At 44.4% G+C, this 21834-nt stretch overlaps 1 protein-coding gene and 1 non-coding gene across 3 annotated transcripts in view; both read right to left on the bottom strand.

Annotated features, from left to right (window-relative positions):
• The window catches only part of HS1BP3 (HCLS1 binding protein 3), a 54582-nt gene extending 36387 nt beyond the window's left edge, over window positions 1–18195 (bottom strand). The window contains exons 1-4 of one of the 2 annotated variants that reach the window (XM_030037719.2): window positions 18055–18195; window positions 12765–12930; window positions 3605–3812; window positions 426–648 (exon numbers count right to left, since the gene is read on the bottom strand). In XM_030037719.2, the coding sequence (XP_029893579.1) occupies window positions 426–648; window positions 3605–3812; window positions 12765–12930; window positions 18055–18095 (638 nt within the window). In that variant the 5' untranslated portion in view covers window positions 18096–18195. Of the gene's footprint in view, window positions 1–425; window positions 649–3604; window positions 3813–12764; window positions 12931–13229; window positions 13395–18054 lie in introns of those variants that run through there. The other variant, XM_030037718.2, reaches the window with a different exon arrangement.
• A 97-nt stretch (window positions 18196–18292) lies between these two features.
• TRNAS-AGA lies at window positions 18293–18374 on the bottom strand. The gene has a single exon. It is a non-coding gene; the product is annotated as a tRNA-Ser (tRNA).
• Between the last annotated feature and the right edge of the window lie 3460 nt (window positions 18375–21834).

Below are 21834 nucleotides of genomic sequence, written 5' to 3'. Positions count from 1 at the left end.
TTTACGCTGCTACAACTGTACCTCCTTGTAGACGCAAGTGAGCTCAAAAGCCGTTCCAGACACTGTAAACACCAATGTACTCCAGAACAGCACATCCAATGGACCCTGGTGGCTTTGTTTTGTGGTGGGACCCTGCAGTGTCCAGTAAAGTGCCTACTGTAGCTGAGACTGTTATCAAGGCATTCACAATGTCCCTCTGTCACTTGGATTTCCTGAGGAATGCACTAAAGAGGCACTACAAAGCCTCTTCCCTCTACTGAGGCACCTCCTTCACAAACTGCAGAAGCCTCTCCTCCTCTGTGAAATTCAGCTGAAAGTGGTCAATGTTCAAAAATGTCAGGATGAGGGGACAGTGACACCGAACAGCCTTATTTGTTTAGAAAACTAGGCTAAAATCTAAATAACAAAGGTACTACCAGCCATACCTGATTATGCCAAGAGGGTCTAAATCTTCTTCCTCTTCTTCCTCCTCCTCCTCTTCTTTTTTCTCCCCTTTTTTGGCATTTTCCACTGATGACAGCTGTGAGATTAAGTCAGGTGTCTTCTCCTCTTTGAAAAAATCCAGTGCCTCATTTTCTTCATCTTCTTTCTCCTTGTCATCAGGAATGTTTTTTCCCTTGAAGTCAATGGCACTAGTAGATTTTGTTCCTGCAAAATACAGTAACAGTTCAATATGCACATGTGTCGGGGCAATCCCAAGCACAAATACAGGCTGGGCAGAGAAGGGATTGAGAGCAGCCCTGCGGAGAAGGACTTGGGGGTGCTGGTTGATAAGAAGCTCAACATGACCTGGCGATGTGCATTTGCAGCCCAGAAAGCCAACTGTATCCTGGGCTGCATTAAAAGAAGCATAACCAGCAGGTCAAGGGAGGTGATTCTTCCCCCTCTACTCCGCTCTCATGAGACCCTACCTGGAGTACTGCGTTCAGCTTTGGGGGCCCCAACATAATAAGGACATGGACCTGTTGGAGCAACTCCAGAGGAGAGCCACAAAGATGATCAGAGGGCTGGAGCACCTCTCCTATGAAGACAGGCTGAGAGAGTTGGGGTGGTTCAGCCTGGAGAAGAGAAGGCTCCGGGGAGACCTTACAGCAGCCCTCCAGTACCTAAAGGGGGCCTACAAGAAGGCTGGAGAGGGACTTTTTACAAGGGCATGTAGTAACAGGACAAGGGGTAGTGGCTTTAAACTGAAAGAGGGTAGATTTAGATTAGATGTCAGGAAGAAATTCTTCACTATGAGGTTGGTGAGGCACTGGAACAGGTTGCCCAGAGAGGCTGTGGCTGCCCCATCCCTGGCAGTGTCCAAGGCCAGGTTGGATGGGGCTTTGAGCAACCTGGTCTAGTGGAAGGTGTCCCTGCCCATGGCAGGGGGTTGGAACTAGATGATCTTTAAGGTCCTTTCCAAACCAAACCATTCTATGATTCTACGATTCCTGACTGTCCCTTCTAACCACTGATGTGTCACTATGTGTCTGATCTGTTTACTGATTTAAAGTAGTTGAGAAAGACAGAGGAAATGAACTTTATCTGAGACATATCAGTACATGTCTAATCTGCTTATTTATGTTCCTTCTGCAGTCAACAGAAACAACAGAATTTCCATGTGGTGATTCATCCCATCCAAATAAAGTTGTCTGAGAAGGAGTTTCCCTCTAAAGTGCCTATTTCTCTCCGCTGGCTACAGAGAGACCATAAATACTCTGCTTAGCTGTAGGTAGCTAACTTTCACATAGCTAGGTGAGATAAAGTCCACTTTTTGTTACTAATTTAATTCATTTAGGCTAAAATTAGAGCATTGGACAGCATGAAAAAGTTTCCACAGGAGCTCTTCAATTTACACTCAAAAATGAAGCCTGAAGTTCTAACTCCTTTCAGTATGCAAGATCCATCCAACTGAGCAAATTCAGCAAACTGAAACACGTGACCTAGTCTTCTCACCATACTTGTTATGTGCAAAGCCCAGGAGAATGACAAGAGAACTATTCCTTGCTGTGGAGTCTCTGGATGTTCAGGACAGCAATTTAAAATAATGAGACTAGCTAGAAATAGGCTAGTGAAAAACATGATGGATAGAATTTGTGGTTTGATCCTTTTGACTGTTAAAGTAACATGGCATGGGCCATATCTCTCACCCAGCTTTTCAAGCTTGCATCTGCCAAATCATCCAGGGCAGACTTCATTGACTAAACGTGGGTGTCTACACTGAGCAAGTGGTCTTATGCTCCCCTTGGAGGCAAAAGAGTGCTTGTTGGGGTAGGCAATGAATGTTAGGATGCTGCTTACCTTATCCCCACAGTCATCTGTGTTTTACCATGTTGATTCTCCCTAAATACCCCTGAATATAACAACTATGTCTCCGGCACCTGTAAGGCAAGTGTACTCAACTAGCTTGAAGATCTGCAGTGTAGGTACTGAATTCCACCTGGTTTGGTAGGGTGAGACTTATATTATTCTAAGGCAGATTTTGATGAACAGATCACATTACTTGCACCCAATCTGTCCACAGTATAAAGACAGTCCAGACTAATTCAGCTGTAGACATGTGCACCATGGTTAGGTTAATCAACATGCAAAGGTTCATCAACATGAATTCTCAATTCTCTGTGCAAGAGGTCTACTTTCAAGAGAACACTGCCAAGGAAAAAAGAAAAAAAAAAAAACACCAAAAAACCAAAACAAAAAAACACTCCAAAACCTTATTAGCAAAAGGATTTTGCCAATTATTATGCAGTTTTGCCCCCCTTGACTTCAGGAAGCTGCCAGTCTCACAGTACTTCTAATCTGGCCACACTTGACACTTGCAAAATCGGCTGTTCACACATGGTGACTTGCTAGCACCTTGCAACTTCACTTCCTTAAAACTAACACTACACTGAGAATCCTGCACAACACCACGCTGGAGTATTCACTGCTCAGCAGCTCTCAGCTGAATTAAGAGCAGAGAGCCCATCTGTTCCATTCATTCAGTGACTCCTTGCTATGCCCAAGGAACATAAGAAAGGAACTGTATGAATCACTGGAAGAGGCAATAAGAGTTGGATATGAGGCTAAGGAAAATTAAAAAAAAAAAAAAAAAAAAAAAAAAAAAAGGCCAGAGGATGGGTTTAATTAAAAAAGAATTTGTCATTTATTCAGATCTTTCTCAGGGTCAGTAATCTGCTTTAGAACCCTGTTCTGCAAGGCCTAACAATTTTATTAGGAATGAAAAACACAAAACATGGAACAGTTTATCACTAAGGGAGACCCTGCACTGTCTCTTTAGGGTCCATCTCTCCAGTGTCAACATATGATTATCTAGCCTTCTAAACTTACATGTTCTGAATCACAGCTTAGGTATATGCCTAAGGGAAATGAGAGACGGTGGGATAGATAGCTTCAAAGCAAGCATTGTGATATCAACACTTCTGAATGAGGTGTGTGTCCTCTGAGAGGAGGGGAAAACACTAGCAAACATGACTATGTAGCACTGTAGATGCACAAGAGGGTATTTTCAGTGACAGCCTTTATTCTGGCATTCTCTAGTTTTTGACTACCTGAGTCAAGAACTTAGTAACACTTATCAAGCACATTCATGGGAGAGGGGACACTCACATCTTTTAGTTACCTAAAAATTCCAGTAACTCAGGACTTGTTGCTAGATCCTCATCTTTTGAGATGAATTTCATTATATCATTGAACATAGCTCTTCGTTCACAGATGTCAGATTCCCCCACGAAGAGAACTTTTCTAGGCAAGAGCGGAAGAGAAGCCTGTGGATATCGTGCCGCCAGTCTCTGGTAGAGCTCCTCTATCTCGCTGTACTTCTTGGAAACCTGCAATGAAACATGCTGTCTGAGTAGGTTTCTTTACAGGGGAGACATGAGCAGCAAAGAAGCAGTTACAGGGGAGACATGAGCATCAAAGCAGCAGCTTAAGTGCTGTGAAGCATTAACACTGGAAACTGAAGTGGAAAAACATGTATTACCAAGGAGCTTTACATATAGCCCAGTAAAAGCCTGTTATCTACACAGTGAAACCCCAAGCATTGTTGCTGGTCTTCTAATTCTGTTATTAAAATATGCTCCCTAATGGAACTGAAGTTCATTGCCAGATACCCAGCATCCATTTGTCTGACTCATCAACTAATGAAATACTGGGAAGGTCAATCACTGCTCCAGATACTTTTCTCTGACAGCAAAAATCCTTGCCCACTAAAAATGAGCTACACAATGCCCAGCCGTGAGAGACGGGAGGAAAGAGAAGCTCAGCCAGGTAGGTATGTGATAGAGAAAGCAGCCCGAACCTTTTCACCATTGAGCCAGAAGACCCATTTCTCAGCCCTGGTGGGCTTCAGTGCCCTTCTGGCTGTTAAGGCCTAAAAAACTGGCATGTTTGCTGCCCTGCAGAGCACCTACTACAGAAACCAAAGGGCAGAGACCTCAGTTGACCCCTGACTATTCAGTTTATCCATGAGAAAATAAAAACCAACAACTTGGCCATGGCCTACAGGTTCTCATACAGCGAGAAGATGCCAGCAGTGAATGGAGTCATTCCTTTTGCAGACAAAGACAGGAAGCCTGAGGAGAAATAAGGCCCAAGATATTACAAGGAAAGCAATAACCATGGGAATGCTGGTTAGCAATGGTGTGGCTTCTATGCCACATTAAGTTTTGAATTCAGTACCTTAAAAAAATCAACACATAAACCCACACACAAACAAAACACTAAGTGATGTTACAGGAGCAATGGAGAGTGACTGTCAAGGTATTATACAGACAATATATTCATTATGGCCCTCCATGGCACCATAATCTATGAATGTGTTTCAATGAATACAGAGTTAGATTAAAAAAAAAATTTAAAAAAACTACTGCTAGTGGAGTATGTATGGCACTGATCCTCTGCTAGGGTCCAGCTCTTATCCTCCTGTAACACATGTTGGTGAACTCTAGTGGAGTGAATCCTAATTAATACTGCAACATAAAAGATGGAGACACTCAAGGACCACATCTTGGGATGGAAGAAGGCAGAGTTCTTCCACCAACACAGTGATAAAAGTAAGTCAACCCAACAAAAAGCACAGAAGTAGAAGGGAAATGAGTTATAGATTAACCCAGAATCCATAAACTGCATCTGTCCTAGCAAACTAAAGAGTATCAGGCATATTCCCAGGCATGGGAACCTAAGAGTGTCTATTAGGAACCTTGTAGTGTCTACTGGAACCTGACAATGTCCAGCACAGTTCTGACTCTGGGCAGCTAGCACTCCCCCAGATAATTTTTCAGCCCAAGATTTAGCCTGGTGCAGAGACCACGCACTAGCCAGTTTGGGTACCAATGCCCATTGCAGGTGGTAAGAAAGTTTCGTACTATGGATGCAGCCAGACTGTGCTAGCTGCCCTCCAGGCCAGAGAACAGGTCCTGACATTAACAGACACACCTCGACTAGTTTACTAAATTAGATGTAGGCATAAAGAGCAATAACAACCTTAGCTTTCATGCTTCCCTGCCTTTTGCAGTAATTATCAACCAAGCTAGCTGATTTGAAAAATATTTGCATTTCAGGTGTACAGTGGTCACTACGGGTTCAGTGTCCAGTCACAAAAGGCAAGGAGCTCTATAAGAAAGATCTGAAGCACAAAACCAAACCTGAGTTGACAGGGGAATGAAAAACAAGAATTTTAGTCTTGTCTCCTGTAAGCAACACAGGTAACTGTGAGGAACACTGTGCTCCACATGCAGGACCTGACATGCAAGTCAGCAGACAAGCCCTAAAGTGATGGCAATAAAGAGATGTTCCCAGAATAAGACAATCCTCCCTTTGAAAGATACCCCAAAAAGAGAGAGGAAAGCAGTTCTGGAATTTTTGATTTGCTGTGCATTTCTAGTTTGCTAGGTCCCAGTAGCACTCTGAACATGGCTATGATACCAGAGCCCCTCCCAAAAATACTGTGTAAGCACAAATGTAAGGGCAGTGAGGAATTCACTGGTACTTTTTCAAAAGAATAAACAGTATTACCCTCCACCCAAGAAAAAAAAAAATCGAGTCTGATTTGTGAAAAATTTTTAACATCTAATTAATTTCAATGATAAATAACAAATTAATGTCTGAAAGCATTACTAGACAGCAGCCAATCAACAAGACTATGCCAAAACAGCTTTAAAATACTCAAAAAGTAACACCAAAATGAGACATACAAACTTGTTTCTTTCCCCACTTAATTTTCATCCTCCTCTATCAAACTCTGTAAATTATTCATAAATCTCAATTTATGTCTAATTACACCATTGAACCTAAAGTACATGCACACCCTCGTATCCTATCGCTAATTGAGCCTTTCTGAATCTGCGCGGGTTTTGAACAACACCACCAACCATAACACGCGACACAGCATACAAAGTGCGATAACACTATATCCAAAGCATGCTAATATGCTAGCCAAAAGCCTGCAGCACACCATGCAAGCTAATATCCAACAGTGTGGGGATGCCCTCTGCTGGGATAACCTACCACACAGGGAAGATGTTAAATCTCCAGCCTAAACCATTCATTCCCCACTTACCTAAGCCCAGTGCTGGCCCCTGCAAGCCCCTGCCAGCTGAGACTCTTCGCCTGCTGTCCCTCTGCCTTAAATCCTGGCTGCCGCTGGCTCCTCTGCTTCTTTGCTCAATGCTACTGCCATCTTTACCTTGGATTTGGTGCTGGAAATGCAGCAGTAAGACTGGCTGAATCCAACAACCTCAGACTGATGCATTTAGAATCACAGAATCATAGAATGGTTTGGGCTGGAAGGGACCTTTAAAGATCCAACCCCCCTGCCATGGGCAGGGACACCTTCCACTAGACCAGGTTGCTCAAATCCCCATCCAACCTGGCCTTGAACACTGCCAGGGATGGGGCAGCCACAACTTCTCTGGGCAACCTGTTCCACTGTCTCACCACCCTCATGGTAAAAAATTTCTTCCTTATGTCTAATCTAAATTTACCTTCTTTCAGTTTAAAACCATTGCCCCTTGTCCTGTCACTACAGGCCCTATTAAAAAGCCTCTCCCCATCTTTCTTATAAGCCCCCTTTGCATACTGAAAGGCCACAATAAGGTCTCCCCTGACTTCTCCAGGCTGAACTGCAACTCTCTCAGCCTTTCTTCACAAGAGAGGTACTCCAGCCCTCTGAACCATTTTCATGCCCCTCCTCCGGACCCGCTCCAACAGGTCCATGGCTTTCTTGTACTGGGGACCCCAGAGCTGGATGCAGCATCACAGAGGCAATGCAGCAGCCTTACAAAGCACCAGCCAGACCTCGCAGAGTGCATTTTCCCAGGTTGAGTCCCACACATCACGCAGAGCATTCTCACACCTTTCCAGTCAGGAGGCACTGCTCTGCCATGACAATATTGGACCCTTTCAATTTGACGTCCTCTGACAACTTTCCAGAAGAAAAACGTATTAGCATGTAACAAAATTAAATCTTGCTTTTCCTGGTTACCACTGACAACCTTTTGAAAGCAGTTGATGGATCCTATGGCCCAAAATGTCAGGATGAAAAATAAATGCTGCTCTAAACCCCATTTGATCAATCCTATTAAGTAAACAAAGTCCCATTTGATTAATATTCAAATATTTTTCTTCTGCTGCCTGTAATTCCTCTAGGTCTTGATCCCACAATTATCCTCTCCCCCTCCATGCCTCTAACTGAACTCTGTGCATACTGTGGAGCTAAACCCCCACCACCTGTAAGTCAGCCTGAGTGCACGCACTTCAAGGAGTTCTGTCAAGTCACAATATCAAAGGCTCAATATACTTCACTTCAAAAGAGTTAATCATGCAAATACGGCAAAGCATGTGCATATTTGCCAGGTCAAGACCCTATTTGCCTGTAACAATTAACATCCAACATAGAACTTAAAGAGAGACAGGGATGGGTTGAATATTTTTTGCACCAGGAACAAATAAGTAAGTTGAATATGATCAAAAATAGCTAGAAGGTTAAGAAAACCACCGGGAAGTTCAAAGTGAAAGCCTGAAGTTTGCTGCTAATCCCTCAAATCTCATGCATGTGCCTTGTTCCCTGCTTCACGAGAACCTCATGCATGAAAGTACACACACCAGAATAGGTGTAGACTAGGATACGAGCCTGGGACTCTCAAATGTGCATAGGAGAATTTGATCCCACTCAGTATTAATGGGATTTAATGCCTCCTTTCCCTTTAATGCTCCTTTTAATGCCCTATTTCTGACCTCAAACTTGTCTTCATAAGCTTTGTATCTACTGCAAGGATTTCAGCAAAATGGAGATCTTGGAGCTAATTCAAGCCCTTTGTCCAGCCAATGCACACTAGTGAAGAACACTCTTGATTTTATAGTATTTCATGAAAAACATATGGCTACTGTGACTTTCTTTTTACAAAGCCCACTTCTTAACACTGTCAGAAAATGGAGATACAGCAGCATTGTCCTTTAAAACAACCACTAGCTTTGGATACAGGAGTCAAAAGCATCACTTCTCGCAGACAGCACAAACCAAGCTTTCACTTGTACACTCCCCATTCAAGCCACACCAGAATTAATGTTGCTTGGTGACCTCATGGGTATGCATTATGGTAGATTTTAATTACATGACCACATGCTGTTCTCCCCATCTGTTTTGCCCAGCAGAAGAGCAAGCACTCTAATATTTCTTTTTAATCAACATGAATTCTTAACGGCTCCTGAACCTACTGCTACACCGAGCAGGAATATTTTTCCCCGCCTCTCACATCACAGAGGTTATAATGTGAAGGAATTTATCTTCACAACACACCTGTATGGTCAGGAAATAGCAACTTTAACGCACAGATTTTGAGGCCCACAGAAAGAAGGCCAACATATGCAAACAGACAATGATGAAAACATAGACAAATACACACCCACACACTTACAGTCCCTCATTTTATGAGAGGAAGACAGTTCTATAGTAAATTCCTCCCCAAAATGTGCTGTGCCTGTCAAACACCAGTAGTTATTTGTTCAGCTTTGAAAAAGAAAGAACTTGACTAACAAATGTAACTTGTAAAAAAGAAGCAATTAAACTGGGAGCAGATAGAAAGAGAAGGCACTATAGGCTGGGTAGATTTTTAATAAGGCTGGGAAGACAGAAGTTAATTGCTAAAAGAGGTAAGGTGTGGCTAGAAGAAATGCATTTAAGAAAAACAAAGCCTTTTCTTCTTCTCACAGAAAACGGCAGATCTACAGGCAATAAATAAATATCACCTTTGCAGCAGTACCTCTGATGCAGTACCAAAGATAAAACCAATTTCACTCTTTCAATAGGGCAAGAGTATACTGACTTTTGAAAGAAATGCAGCTGATTCTTCCTTCAATTATGAAATACAACCTCAAGGTTAAGCAGTTCTACAGCCCATTTGCCCTATTTTACAAATGGCAGTTCTTTAATTAAAAAACACCTCCAGTTTCTAAGAATTTAGATCTGAAAGTCGTCACAGAAGTGAATTTCTTCTTCTGTTAATGCTTCACAAACGTTTCAGTTAGAAACGCAATGATACTGATTTTGCATAGTCCCATTAAGACCGGGGAACGGAGAACTCTGGATTGTTTAGACCCACAGTAAAGGGTAGTAACTCCACAGGTGAGATGTGAAATCTTTTTGACATTCATCTGGTTTTGGTCATAGGCCCTTAACATGTCTCCATCCAGCGTGATCTAATCACAGCCCAGAGATCACAGCTAGCTTAGAGGATGCTTCTGTCCTGCACACCATCTTTTTCCAGGGGATACAGAGAAGCTATTTTATCAATAAATGCTGCTCAGTCACATCCCTGCCTGCAGTTGCTCACAGCCTAACGCACAGAAAGCCAGTTTCTTTGCTGCCACCTAGGGCACAAGAGTGTGTCGGGCAGTCACTTCAACTGGAAGCAGGTGGAAGAATAGCTAGACAAGCAAAATCAATTTAGCTAATATTTGAGGGAGAGAAAGAGGGGAAGGAGAAGAAAGACAAAGGGTCTCAAAACACAGACCTGGCTCCTGAGGTAGCTAAAATTGGATTAATGTATCCAGAGCCAATGAAAATCCTACCATGCCTACCTGCTTTCTCAAACCTACTTGTCATCTCATTCTTCTCTGCTGTTCCCCAGCCACCTGGTTCTCTTACGCTTCACCTGCAAACTCTCTTGGGAAGGGCCATGGCTCTTGTTTGTGCTGGTACAGCATCCAGCAGGACAGGGCACTACACAGACAATACGGGTGCAACTCACCTCACCTGGCAGCCATAGGGTTGGGACTTGCCTCCAGGTTAAGACAACTGCCTACATGCAGGAGGTGTCTCAGCTCTCATGACAGTCAGATACAGTCACCACATTTTGGCAAGATGTGACTGAAACTCAACTCATCTGAAGACATGCACGTAGTGGTACCTTGGATAGTGGTACCTTGGATGGCGTACTGTATCTCACCTCACTCCGTTTCAGAGTGGTGCCAGCGCCATTCTTCTCAACAGTACTGCACTGACTGGGATGAGAGCTTAGAAATCCACAGCAAATGCAGACAACCAACCATACAGAGCAGATTGTTCTGCCTAAAGACAGGCATCTCATGCCATCTGAGATGCTTTGGGGTATCCAAGGGGCTTGTGTGGAGCAGGCAAATATCACACAGGACCTATGAGAGACTCACATCCTTCTGAAGGCTAGGTGGAAAATCCCAGGGCACCTCTGGCGGTATAGACAGTGAGTTGCGTGCAACTCAATTGAGCCTTAAGCATTTTAGCCTGGAGCTGAAGCCCCCCACCCCAGCTGCCTAAGATATAGAATGCTCTCTCTTTACGGTCAAAGAAGAGAGGCATTTCCAGAGGATGAGTCACCTCATTCCCCTTCTCCCCATTGACTATAAAAGCAGGAACAGACTCAGATTAAAATATCCAACTTACAGAGAGATAAGTTAGGACAGGTGAATCCCTCTGTTCCTTCCAGTAATACATACAGATAAGATTCATTGGAATGAATCGATGCAAAGCATCTATCCTCCAACCTCCCAGCTCACAGTTTTAAATTACTCTCACACCAAACTATATAATATATCAGACTTAGTCAGCTGAAAAAAATGTATCTGATGAGATAAATGTTATTGCCGTCAGACTACACCAGTTTTCTTCTTCATGAAGAATGAAATGTCAGGAGGTCTGAGCAGACAAGAAATCAGAAAGGTTCATTTCACTTGAGAAGAGCAACTAAGTGCTGAAAATCCTCCTAGAGAGAATGGACATGCGAACAGACAATCTCAGCAAGCAGGGGGGCCACAGTAGGAAGTCTTTTTCTCCTCTTTATAAACAGGCTGATTTTATCTACTTTTTCTTAAGCTAAGCGAAATGTTAAGATGACAATAGCACAGTTTAACAACTCAGGTTTAGTCAGGTTCTTTCTTGCACAGAGCTGCATGGAAATATTACATAATATAGGCAGGCATTGCTGCAGAAAAAAAGTGATTCTACATCCCCTCTCTTATCTGCCCATGTCTAGCCCTTCCCCTGTCCTAAAACAAACTTTAATGGGGCTGTGCAACTCACAAGCTCAAGAAACAGGTGTAAGTTAGTACTAAATAACAAACCCCCAAATACCCATTTTTAGCCAGGAGCAGTTCCTCAGCTGGCATTACAGAATAGCCACATGACACTGGCACACAGAAGGAAACGCTGCAGGAGCAAGAACAAGCAGTCAGGGACAAGGAGGGAGAACAGAACAAACTCCTATGCCAGCATTGCTGCTTTTACCATAAAGTTATATATAGCATAAGGAGTGCAATAAATGTATGAGATATCCTCACCATGCACCTCTTCACAACATTGGCAGATGTGGCTTTATCTGCAAATCACACTGTGTAAATATCCATTTATCAGCTATCTTCTACAGATTATGAGTTACACTAGGGCTAATGGTCTACCAGGTAACCGCACACTCACATCACTCTGACATTACAGTTATCCCCAAAACATCTGAAGAGGGCAGATGTTCACAGCATGCAACAGGGTGCACCCCCTTAGAGTCCCTTTATAGTCAATGGACAGAGAAACACACTTCTTGGGAGTGAGCAGATCTAATGAAATGTACCCTAAATGCACTTTTTTCCGTCAACTCAATAGACAGTCCCATGTAACACAGTTCAAGTGGATGTGTGCATGTTATAGATGACTTAAAACAGGTGAAATGAATCTTGTGCTATGTTTTCAAACCTTCACTCTGCAGGTATCATGAAAAAGACAATCTAACTCAGTAACATTTTATACGGACACTTCCTTGTAAAACTCTCTTATTAAGGATTTTAAAAACCATGTCAAGGCTAACAAATCAAGGCTAATAGGTCAAGGCTAACCTACTGCAAGATTAATTCCTCTTATTGCCCCACATGATTCCCTCTCCATTCAAGTAAACTATTATATATTTATTTCATGTTTATGTACCAAGTCCCAGTACTGATCCATACATCAGGGAAACTAATTTTGTAGCAGGACTTATAAAAAGCTTAACTGGTTTCTATTTGTTGACCCATAATGCAAAATGCCTTAAAGGCAACAAGAAACAGTCAATGTTGCTTTGAGATCCTGGAATAAAAATTTCAATTAATACATTATAATATTCCTATTGCAGGAATGGTACAGACTGTGTTGTCCTACCAAGGACCTTGACCTCTGGAGGCTGTGATGACAAATTATCTGCTACATCAGGACCAAAATAAAATAATCAAAGCTGATTAAGAAAAAAACCTGATCACTAACACAGCACTGATTAAACATTTACCATAAATTGAACTACATCTTCAGGCTTGTGCTTTGCTGATTTGAAGGCAGCCAGTCGGGTAACAACGACAATGTGATACTCTACATGGCCAGACATCATCTTCCCGTGGATTTCCTGGTATTCCGGCACTGACAAATCCAGCCCCGTGTGTGTATTCTGAATTTGCCTAGGGAAGAAAACACACACAGAGTTCAGGCATTGGCACAAAGACTTTTAAGTGACCGTCTCCAACGATCCAGTTCAAAGCTCAAGAAAGTCAGTGCAAAGACTCCCATTTCAACAGGACACCAGTCAGACACCACCCCAACACTGTTGCTGCTCTGCAACAATACAAATTTGGACATAGCCTGCTTCCTATATTCTATCCCAAAGCACCTGACACTGGCCACTGCAGACAAAATGCCAGGAACATAGCATTTCTGGGAACAGAAGATGGGGATTCATTCAGAATAGGACTTCACTCACAGGAGTTGAAGGTGTTGTCCTACCCAGCAGGGCAGATGAGAAGATCCCATGATCTTTCATCACGGCTTGCTTTGAAGCAAAGGTCTGTTCACTACAATTCACACCAAGCCCTATCCACCTCTCCTTTGTCTTAGAACATCCCCAGGAATGGCAGAGACAATAGCTGAAAGGGGCCACGAACGGAAGAAGGAGCTTGCTTGAGTGCAGGGACAGCTTGACGTTTGTAAGAGCCAACCAGGGAACTAGCTTAAAACCTGAAATACAAAGAGAAGTTGCTGGAGCAGACTGCTGGGCCAACCACACAGTTTCCATCTGTGGAGGTCCTTGAGGAAAAATTAGACAAACACCTATCAGGACTGAGCAAGTTAAAGGAGTTCATGATCTCTTGGATCTGCCTTCTGGTCTTGACTGATTGACAGTCTTGTTCCCAAACAGCAGAAAGGGTACACTACCTAAAGTACTGCAGCTTTCCCACAGAAAATCCCACTGGAAACAAGACCACCTGTCCTTTCATAACTAGTTAAAGTAGACAAAGAATCACAGCATTAACCTCTGAGAGCTGCCAACTGTCACAACCACCCATGGCCCCTCTTGGAGGAAAATGCAACAAGGGAGCTGCTGGAGCAGTTTACTCGATGCAATTTCTTCTCCTGCCAGCTTCAGATCCACTGAACCATGGCGTCATCATCTCCCTGGATTCCCATCCAAGGAATTATTTATGACATTTTTGCAAGAGGAATGCCAGGATCGTATTATAGTGCTCATGCATCAAGAGTAAGACCGAGCAGCTGCTGTTGGGGCACAAGAGAACGGTATGTTTAATGAAATAAACAGCCTGTTTCAATAGACTGGAAACCAAAACTGATCAGCGATCCTTTCCCCAAAGCTACCCCTATGCCAAGCCACAGCACACTCACTACTGCTGTCGCTGGAACCAAGCACTCTGCCAGAATCAGAAAGAAGTTTACCATCCAGAGCATTGAATACTCTCTGAACACATCTCCGAGTGCATCTGAACACTCACATGTGTGAGTGAATGTTTTTTAATGAAATCAGAAGGGACTGTTTCAAAAAAAAAAAAAAAAAAAACCAAACCACAATTTTATTTTCATTAAACTTTTTTTCTGCCTTTTTTTTTTTAACCTTAGCTGTATGGGAAATGTCAAGTCCCATCTTCCCTGGACTTCCTGTGGATTGGAGAGGTGTCTTGCGGAATTCTTGCCTCTTCCTTTAGGAAGTTTAGATTCATTAACACAGGTGCCCTTCCCCTAAGGATACATGAGGCATACAAACTTAAAATATACTTTAAAGAGGTTTAAACAATCTAGTTTCAAACAAAGTTTCAAAAGAGTCCTCTCATCATGTCAAAACTTGACCAGCTCTTTTGAAACTTGAGTTTTCCCAAGAAGGCAACCTCTGAATCTCCGACACAAAAGTGAATAAAAAACTTTTTAAAGAGAGTATCTTGAGAGTTCTCTATAAATTGGATAGCAACAAACAAGGGCACAGGCCCAATTTTCTACCTAATCCTCTTTGCAAGCCATGTTTAAAACATTAGGGCTTTAACAACAGCTCTACCATCGCCAAGATTTTATACTAGGTACCTTAATGCCACTCTGTTTGCTCTGATTCCGTTTCATTTTCTGCCAGCCAAGGACTTGAGTTCACACTAACAGGCAAAATTTTGTTCTCAGTTACATGTTGTCAGGCTGTAAACACAGAATCAATAGTGCTTATGTATAAATACATAGGTGCCTGGCTTTTACACAGCAGTCTGTTGAGCCCGTAACAAACAGCCATTATTTGAAATGTCTCCTTAAGTGGCAGCCAAAATGCTGACTCAAAGGACACCTGCCAGTAAAATCAGCTGGATCTGGGTTTTTTAACATATACCTGCAGCAGAGGAAATGCTCACCAGATGTGTAGTCACTCAGAAGTTGTGACTGCAGCTATAACAGCAAAATAGTCTGTCAGTACTCAGGAGTGTCTTACTTCTGTTAACACATCCACAGAGTATAAATGACAAATTAACCTGCTTCTCACCTCTGATGTAAATAAAGGGGAAAACCACCAGTAAACCATCCTTCCTGAATGGTCTTATTTAGCTTAAAACACCAACCACGTACAGGTGTTCTGAGAAGACACAACAACTTCACTGTAAGAGCTGCTGCATCAAAGAGTTCTAAAAATGTCATGAAGTTAGTAAGTACCTTATCTACACCCAGGGTTTTTCTTTTAAAGTTAAAAGTCTGAGCTAAATGACTGTAATGGAAAGTGATTAGAGGTAGGGGGAACAGCTACATTTTTGTTTCTTTGCTTTAGGCCTTGTGATCACTTTCATTATCATTTCTTACAGGAAACCTACCCCTATTATCTCTTCCATAGCAACAGGATTGTGTGTTTTTTTAAATATAAAAATTATTCTAAATGAACAGAAATCAGCATGGAGGCCGAGAGATAGAACGTAATATCCAAAACGCACAGTAGTTCTTGTAATGCCTTAGTTTCAAAATAAGCAGCCCCAGTGTTTTAATTCATTTGATACTGTTATTGCTGTTACTCAGACAGAAGCAGCACCTACAAATCCCAAGACAGAATACAGTTTCATTGCATTTGTCACATCAAACACAATTATTTTTACACTAGTAGCTTTAAAAAAGAAGCAAAAGGAGAAAGCTGCTTGTTTAAATTGGACACACACATTTATTGCTTCTACTCTTCATTTAAATCTAGCTTGTTTATCTCCAAGTTACGCTTTTTTCTACAATACAGACAGTTCAGGGGAGACACGGGCACACAGTTTACTTTCCTAATGTGAATCACTTCACCTGAATACAACGAGACCATTCATACCAGCAACACTGTGCTTGCACGATCAGATCATGCAGGATCAGCATGGGACGGAGGAAGGGGAAGCTATATAAAGGTCAGAACAGAGCAGTTTCCACAGTTCACTGAAGAGCCACAGTTTTTCATTCCTGTCTTTTGATTTGCTATAATGTAGAGGCTTTGTACTTTAATTAATCTGCTTTCTGTGCTGAAAGGCCAAGATGGGACGGGGGAGAGCAGCCACTGCAAGCAAGAAAGCAAAGTAAGGGATATTAAGTGCTGTGACCTGAGAAACTTTATTCCAGTGTCTGTGTGGCCAGGAGAGCAGACTCTGCACTTTCTGCCTTGATAAAGTCAGCCCTACCAGCAGCACCCTGCTCCAACAACCTCTGCCCAAAGGCGACCAAACTGCAATGACCCAGGTCATAGTACAAGGAGAAAAAACTTGTACAACTAGTTTATTCATTAAGTGAAGGCAAAACATCAGACACAAATTAGCCAGCAAACATTTTTATTTCTCTGTATAGTCCAACTACAAGTATGCAGATTACTATTTATTTGTATTACCATAGCAACTAGGAATCCCATTCCCCAAACCAGTATGTATAGAGTGAAAAAGGTCACAGCTATACAGCTATCTTATCTCATAAGCTAGAAAATATATTCACTTGCTAAAGCCTTAACCCCACACATACATATATATCCAATATTATCACTGAAAGCATTCCAATATCAGTGGGACAATTTGCAAGTGGTAAAGTCTATTGACTGTAAAATAAGTCCAGGTGTTCAGATTTCCATTTCCAAGGCTAAAGCTAATGCAAAGTCAGACCTACAAAATGCATATGTGAGTTAAGTCAGATACGTTTGAAGGTTCAAGGCCACTGCTCCAAAGGAAGTCAGGCCCTGATACAGCCAAATATTTAAGGATTAAAATAATGGCTTTGATGTTAATGTGATTGACATAGTTGCTACTTATGTCCTAGGAGGTAGGGTGCGAGAGTCAGGACCTTGCTGAATCAACACTTCTGTTGCTCGTGCCACATCTGATAGGGAACTGCTTTCATGTGGTCTCAAATATCTTGTGGGGGTAAAAAAAAAAGAGCGCGATATCTCTATCATTTCTCTATAAAGATTGCCACAAGCATTTTCTTCTTGAGGGTTCATTCACCACATCTGGAAAAATACAAGTTTTAAAAATTTAACGCAAGTGAAAACAGCGCCTCTGCACCCACCTAGGTCATGGTTTCAAGAAGGTGGGAAAACAGAATAAACTTATTTTGCCCATTGCTGGCCTAACTTCAAGCCAGACGGGCTCCCTGTGGCCTGGTGGACACGAGGGATGGGGCGCGGGGCAGGGCAGCGGGGAGCGGGGGTCAGCCAAAAGCACTGACGACCACAAAGACGCCGGTGTACGCTTCAGAACGAGTTTTAATTCCTTCTGACCCACCTTGAAATACTGACAAGGACCAGATGTTTCTGGAGGGTGGGAGCACGCCTTGTGTCCCCAGCAGTGCCAATGTGGAAGGGAAAGGACCCTACGTTACCACAGGAGGAAAGGGCCCAACAGCCGGCGGTGTTACACACGACGGGCCAGACAACAGTGAACTCTCCCGGCTGTGAAATGCCAAAAAACTCGAGGAACCGCACATATCCGAAGCGTCCCGGGGGCAAACCCACGCACCAGCAGCCCGCCGCCCACCCCGGCCTCGCCTCAGCGCCCGCCGCCCCTCGGCCTCCCCTCAGCTCCGCCGCCTCCCTCAGCGGCCGCCCCGGGGTCTGTCTCCGTGAGGCGCCGCTCGCCGCCTCGCGTCCCGTCCCGTCCCATCCCTTCCCTTCCCGCGCTGCGGGGACGGCTGCGCGGGCCTTGCCCCGCGAAGGGAAGGCCGCGGCGGGCGGCTCCGCGGCGGCAGCGCCCACAGCGGCTGTCCAAGTTGAGGCGGGCGGCGAGGTCGCTGCTCTCTGCTTCCCCTCCCCCCGCCCCGTCTCCCGGTACCTGGTGGTGACCAGCACGGCGGGCGCCGGGCTGTGCTGCATGGCGCGGGGAAGCGGCGTCCCTCCGGCAGGAGAGGCCGCGTCCGGCCGTCACGGGGTCCCGCCTTCCTTCCCCGGGGCTGGCAGCGGCCGCCCTGCCGGATGTTCGCCGGCGGGCGGCTTTGGTGCACAAACGGTGGCTGGGAAGGGCGGGTGGAGGAAAACGCCCGGGCCGGGGGAGAAAAAGAACGGCCCCGGCTCGTAGTCGGCAGGATTCGAACCTGCGCGGGGAGACCCCAATGGATTTCTAGTCCATCGCCTTAACCACTCGGCCACGACTACCCCGACGGGCGCCTCCTCTGCCGCGGGAGCTGCACTAACTGAGCCCCGCTCTGCTCCTCCTCCCCCGGCGGGACGAGGCGTCCCCCGCGCCTCCCTCCGCCGCCGAGACGGCTCGCACGGACTCCCTGCCTCAAAACAACCGAGGAGAGCGCATCTCTCCTCCGCCTCAAAACAACCGAGAGCGCAGCCGGGCGCAGGGCGCTGCAAACGCCGCGGTCCTGGCCACGGGGCTGCGCGGAGGCGCTCTTCGCTCCCAGCCCTGTTTCGGAAAGACAGCAGCAAGCAGCTGCTCCCTCTGCTGCCCCTCACCGGCACCCACCGCTGCCCTGCGGAGCCCAGCTTCGTTTTCGTGCGCCTGGCTGCTTTTTTTTTTTTTTTTTTTTTTTTTGGCCGGTGCTTCTCTGCGCGGACGTGCAGAGTTTCTGCAGGGAAGCACAGAGAAACTAAAAGCTTCACGCTAGGCACAGCTTTCTGCTGTCTGGTGCTCACGCCTCGGTATCACAGCAGAAACCTGAGGAGATGCTGGGGAATATTAGAAAAGTGACAGAAACCAGACGCTGCTGCTGCATCAGTGCAGCCGCCCCAAAAACAGGCTCTGCGCCCCGAGGGGGTACGCAGCGGGGTCCAGGGGTGCCCCCAGAGAGGAGCAGCCCCTAAAAGAGGACCTGGTGAGTGGATTAGGGCTTTTCATCCCGGCAAGAAACAGCTGGAGGAGTTGGGGATGCGAGGGAAGTCTCTAAAAATCAAGAGACATCCAAAGTTGGCAGATACGGAACGATCTTTTGCTGCTTCTGGTGAAGTCTGGAGCATGAAACTCGTGAATCAAAGCAAACAGAAAAGGGAGACTTCATAAGTGGAGTTCCTTCCTAAATCCTGGTTGTTTTCTCCCCCTGGCTTTTGCCACTGGAAACCTTTTGTTAAGCAGAGTGTAAACACCACCACATGGCTGCAGCCTTCCTGGCACAGGAGTTGCGTTTGCCAGAAGTGCTGCAAGCCACTGGAAAATGCTTTTGAGACATGAATCTTTCTCATGTGGCCTCTGAAGGGTTAAAAAGCTCTGGGCTGGAGTTCCTGAAAGCATAAGTATATCCTGAATAGTTATATGTCTAAATGAGTTACCTCTCTAATGGCATTTTTATTGCTGGTTGGCTTCCTGGATAATTTTATTCAATTTATTCAGATAGTAATAAGGAGTAAGCAGCTGGCAGTTTGCCGCCTAAGACAGCAAAAATAGAGCAGGACCTGAGCCACAAGCCCCTGCTGAGGCAGTGCTTGTCACACTCTCTGCGCAGTGTCCATCCAAACGTCACTGAGTGCCTGTGAAGATGCTTCAAAAACGGGGTCTTTTCTCCCCAAACAGAAGGGTCTGCTTGGCCCCAGTACATTGCTGGGGTCTGTCTTTGACCTGGAGAGGTTGTGTGCACTATGTCGGTATGCTCATGAAGAAGTCCAAGTGCTGCCTATTTATCTAATTTCTTAGCAAGTCTCATCATATGTGGCATTTTTATAACTCCACAGTCCGTATCATCAAAAGCATCATGTAGTTGGAAAATAAAACAAATGCCTCAGTGTAGCTAATCTCTGAAGTTGTGGAAAGAACCAGCTGACTTACCCATGAGGTTAGGGTAGGGTCTTTCATCAGGTGGTGACTGTGAAGAGTGAATCTCGGTGTAAAAGTTGCACAAAAATCAAATCTGACAGAAGAAAACTACAATATGCTCATAGAGCTGTCAGCTGGAGCTGATCAACAATCTTTCCTTTTTCCGAAGCAACATCCCTGAATATTTGGAGTTTGATTCCTATATTGCTTTGGACGCTACGTAGAAAATTTCTTCCATTTGACCCATTTCATTTCTTTTTTTCTGGCAGAAAAGAGCACATCGATGAGTGGTGGCCAGACCCTGCACCCCGGACATCAGGCACAATGGCACTGGGACTTGTTAGTGTAACTGATCGTCAACTGGAAACCCGCAGGGGAAGGCCTATGGCAAAATGTGCAGCGAACCTGAGAACCAATACCAGTAACAGTCATCACTAATAAAGTTATGATTTCCTACCAATATTTGGGTTCCCCTCAGCTGCTCCTCTCACCTTCATGGGTCTCCCTTGCCTCAGTTCAGTTGTGTATGAGCAAAGGAAAGAGGAAGAAACTCTCTGAAGTTTCAGGGCTCTTTTCTTTGGGACTGCTGGCTTTTTTCCTGCCTCTTAACTCTCCAGTGCTGACTGGTTTGGCAGGTTGCTCGATTTATTTTTATCCATTCTTTTTTTTTTCCCCTTCCTTTTTTCCCCCTTCCCCCTCAACAAACTTAATCAACATATTCATGCAGTTAGTATTCAGTAGCCTAAATTATGCATAGCTGCAGCATCCCTGTAACAAAACTATGAATGCATTTTCATAGAATAACTGCCCATATACAATCCCGTATTTTTTTACTGCAGGTATGTGTGGTACTGTGTTAGAGCCTCAGTGGTTTCTGACTAGATGAGGCAAGGTCAAAGATGACGGCTCCAAATAGAAGAAGATGCTCAAAGAAAAGGAGGCCAGTCTGATTTCAGTCAAAGGCATCTAGAAAGTGAAGGAAAAGAATGAATGGGAGACAAGTAATTAAGCTCGGTAGGAAGTAGAAGGAGCTTCTTTTGTGTTCAAGTTGTCTGAGCATTGGGAAGCTCCAAGAGGAGCTCTTGCTGACAGATGGTATCATCCTGAAAACCTAAAATAGTAGTCCCCACAACACAGGGATAATGGAGAAGCCAGGTTTTAAACAAAGAATTTGAGATGCATATAACCTCTATTGCTGGTGTAGCTGTTTCATGAGTCAAGTGGCTGTTTCAGTTTTTACCATCATCATCATAAAAAATCTTTTAGCTGTTATTTCACACAGAAATAAAAGAAGAATGCAATGAGTTATTCTCATAACTCAAACCTCAGGTACCTAATGTAGGTAAATCCCAATTGCAATACAGTTTCCTTATAAATCTCATTATTTTGGGACACCTTTGAACATTTGGGTTCAGTAATACAGTCCTGCTGATCCGGGAGCATCTACTACATAACCACTTTATGGCCTGCATCCTCAGCTGACTTCCATAAAAACCTTCCTGTCACAATGAAGTAGTCTAAGTTTCCACTACATCTTTGTGCTATGAAACAAGAACTATCTTCCCTCGGAGCAGCTATGTCCAGCACTGGTGGGGCTCTTGGAGCAGAGGGCTCCTGGAGGCTCAGCAGTGGCTGGTAAACGAGTCGATATCATCATTTTTCCCCACCTCTTCATGAAATCCCTTTCATGACCAAAAAATGTTTCTATTCTCCTTCCACAGTACTTATCTGCTCTTCTACCTGCTGACTGCACACGCAGGAGCAGGTCCTGCAGGTATTTTCCTTCAACACAAGGAGAAGCACTGAAAGGCCATGTAAAGGGGAACATCCACGTTGGGATGTTACTTTGCGCTGCGTGCG

This window comes from Aquila chrysaetos, chromosome 15 (genome assembly GCF_900496995.4).
Source record: "Aquila chrysaetos chrysaetos chromosome 15, bAquChr1.4, whole genome shotgun sequence".
Taxonomy (NCBI): Eukaryota; Metazoa; Chordata; class Aves; order Accipitriformes; family Accipitridae; genus Aquila; species Aquila chrysaetos.
Note: the sequence above shows the minus strand (reverse complement) of the source record. Positions and strands in the feature narration are given on the sequence as shown.